This window comes from Psammomys obesus, unplaced genomic scaffold, assembly GCF_907164565.1.
Source record: "Psammomys obesus unplaced genomic scaffold, mPsaObe1.curated_primary_1811, whole genome shotgun sequence".
Classification (NCBI taxonomy): Eukaryota; Metazoa; Chordata; class Mammalia; order Rodentia; family Muridae; genus Psammomys; species Psammomys obesus.
In genome coordinates this window covers 542,195-545,122 of record NW_026590110.1, presented here as the reverse complement: position 1 = coordinate 545,122, position 2,928 = coordinate 542,195, and the positions used below count along the sequence as shown (strand labels likewise).

At 54.2% G+C, this 2,928-nt stretch overlaps 1 protein-coding gene across 1 annotated transcript; it reads right to left on the bottom strand.

The window, feature by feature from the left end:
- Positions 1 to 421: 421 nt before the first annotated feature.
- Positions 422 to 2,537, bottom strand: LOC129676229 (popy Class I histocompatibility antigen, A-1 alpha chain-like; the record flags this gene model as incomplete). The annotated part of the gene is given in 7 exon segments (XM_055606557.1): positions 422 to 455; positions 669 to 764; positions 903 to 1,178; positions 1,661 to 1,937; positions 2,076 to 2,327; positions 2,329 to 2,345; positions 2,462 to 2,537. Coding segments are annotated over 7 exon segments (1,028 nt in total), but the record flags the coding sequence as incomplete, so codon positions are not given.
- Positions 2,538 to 2,928: the final 391 nt, after the last annotated feature.

The following is a 2,928-nucleotide window of genomic DNA, read 5'->3' as shown; positions in this document are numbered from 1 at the left end:
ACACAGGTGCTGGTCGCTGTGGGTCCCTGCAGCTCCTGAAAACTGGATGGCAATGTTTCCTTGCTACAAAAGCATTCTTTGCAGTTTCAGCTTTTTCTTCTCACCATGCTGAAGCAAAGTCCAGCATGCAGTCATTTGACTGGTGGGACCAAGGACTCATGCTGTGCTCAGCTGCAGGAATGTTCTTGGGAAGGTGATGGAGAGCTTGGTGTGTCCTTCCTTTCTAGACTCTCAGAGGGTGTTTCCTTCAAGTGTAAAGAGAGTTCAAGAGCTGAGACAAGTGGTCAAGGGAAAGAAATAAAGTGGGAAAAGTCAACTCTTAGAATAGACTGAGTAACTACATCCTTTTCCATCTGTAAGAAGAAAAAGATGGAGAAAGATGCAGGATGGGAAATCCCAGCAGAATTCCTGAGTTTGACACCTAAGGAGTGTTTTAAGAATTATTATCTGAAGACCTGGAGCAGAATCAGGAAGGGAGATACGCAAGAAAAGCCCAACTGCTGGCATGTCCTGTTCAATTACATCAATGTGAGATATTTGTCACTTCTTTTCAAATGTGCTTTAGAAAGCGCTACAACATGAGATCCTAGACTGGGAAAGCACATGTGTATGAATATACCTTCCAGAAACAGTAAGACAAAAGCCCTCAGACACATCCTAGTCCCTACCTCTGCTCTTCCTCATCACAATGGCAGTGGACACAGTTCCAAGGAGAACCAGGCCAACAATGATTCCACTGGTGGGGGTGGTATTCTTAGGAGGGTCTGGGAAGGGAAGGGAAAGAAAGAGAAGGTGTGGGCTCTGGCCCTCAGCGCTCAACTGCTCAGCTGTGACCTTCTCAGGGTCTCCTGAAGGGCTCCCTCTTTTCTTAAAGATCATCTCTGCACCCACAGCCTCCTTACCCCATCTCAGGGTGAGGGGCTCAGGCAGACCCTCATGCTGCACATGGCACCTGTATCTCTGCTCCTTCCCGGAAGGCACCACCACAGCTGCCCACTTCTGGAAGGTTCCATCCCCTGCAGGCCTGGTGTCCACAAGCTCCATGTCCTGGGTGAGGTCCTCTCCCTCCAACTGCCAGGTCAGGGAGATGTCAGCAGGGTAGAATCCCAGGGCCCAGCACCTCAGGGTGATGTCACCTTGAGGTCTGGGGTGATGGGCCACGTGTGCTTTCGGAGGATCTGTGAAAAAGAGTTGGATAATTCAGGCATCTTGGCTTCCTTCCTGAACTGAAGCAGTGGAAATGGCGAGAACTTGGGTGGTTGAGGGATTTAAGCACCATACAGTATTCTAGACCCAGACATCCAGGACAATCTACTCCTTTGGAAAGCTCTAGAATCAGAATGAGTCAGACAAGATGGGCTTCAGGACTCCCATGGGAGAAAGAAACTTCTGGTCCTGATTGGGTGAGAGCCGAGAGTCAGACTCCAAAGTGAGAACAGGCCAAGAGAGCCATGGCTCACAAAGGGCTGTCCAGTGAAGGAAGCTGTTGGTTACTTCAGCGATCTTCCCTCCTGAGACAGACTCTCAGCAGTCCTCAGGAGAGTCGCTGTCTGTCTGGTGTCTGGGAAGCAGTGCCGCAGCCCAGCCCGTTTTCCTCCCTTCTTTGAAGCTGGGGCCCCAGCTGGAGGGTAGGTGGAGGAGATCCTCTGGGCCCCTGTACCGGCCCGTAGCAGAGGCTCCTTCCCTATGTCCAGGTACGTGCGGAGCGACTCTACACACTCGCCCTTCAGGTAGGATCGCCTTTGCTCGGCGACACCAGCCTCCTCCCACTTGCGCAGCGTGATCTGTGCCGCGGTGTCGCCGGCAGTCCAGGAGCTCAGGTCCTGGTTTAGGGCGAGGTAATCGCGGCCATCGTAGGCGTGCTGCTCGTACCCGCGGAGGAAGAGTCCCTCTGGCCCCACGTCGCAGCCAGACACACACTGAAAGACATGAGAGCCCGGCCCCGCCCCAGGTCGTGTTTGGACCAAAAACCATACCCGAAACCCAGTCAAGGGTCCCTTGCGATCCAGGGTCCCGCAGCCTCGGGCCAAACCTCGGACCTCGTGACCTCACTCCTGGCCCCCGGGTCACTCACCATCCTCGCTGTGGTTGTAAACGCCCATCGCCTCCCGCAAGTTCACTAGGGAATTCTTTGCAATGTCCTTGACGGTCCTAGTCTGCCGCCCCCAATACTCGGGCCCCATCTGCCTCACCCACAGTGTGCGAGGCTCCATCCTCTGACTTTCCGCCTGGTTGTTGTAGCACAGGAACTGTGCGTCGTCCACGAAGCCGACGAAGATGAAGGAAGGCTCCCTCAGACCAGGCTGGGACACGACAGTGGCAAAAAAACTGCAAAGAATGGAAGCCTGGCGGCAGGCAGACAGCAGTGAGACCCAGCCTCCTCCCGGGACCTGAGGCGATCCTGCCAGGAGAGGAGCTCGCTCTGTCTGCCAGGGCTGTTTCCCCCCTGACCCGCACTCACCTGCGCGGACCTGGGTCAAGGCCACAGCCCCGGTGAGCAGCAGCGGTGGAAAGGCGGTGACCATGGGGCTTCCCATCCTCAGTGTTTACAGGCCCAGAGCGATTGAGACTTCTTCCTCTGTGGACTTTATAGCATTGTGGTTTGTGTGGAGAGAATGAATGGCTTTCTCCAGAATTCAGACATGCAGCGGGCTGTGTGTGTGTGTGTGTCTGTGTGTGTGTGTGTGTGAGAGAGAGAGAGAGAGAGAGAACACGTGTGCAGGCAGGACAGATCCAGGTGGTGAGCTGGCACAGAGCGAGACAGGTAGCATTAGGAGTCCAGTGGTTGTAGTGGCCAGTTGCTCCCAAAATGTCCATAACTGCTTCTTTGGAGGACTAGTTTGGACAAAATCAAAAGCAGAGTTGACCTGTGGAGTGCCCTGAGGTAGCTCAGATCCTCAGTCAGAGCAGGGTTTTGTAGGCATTGAC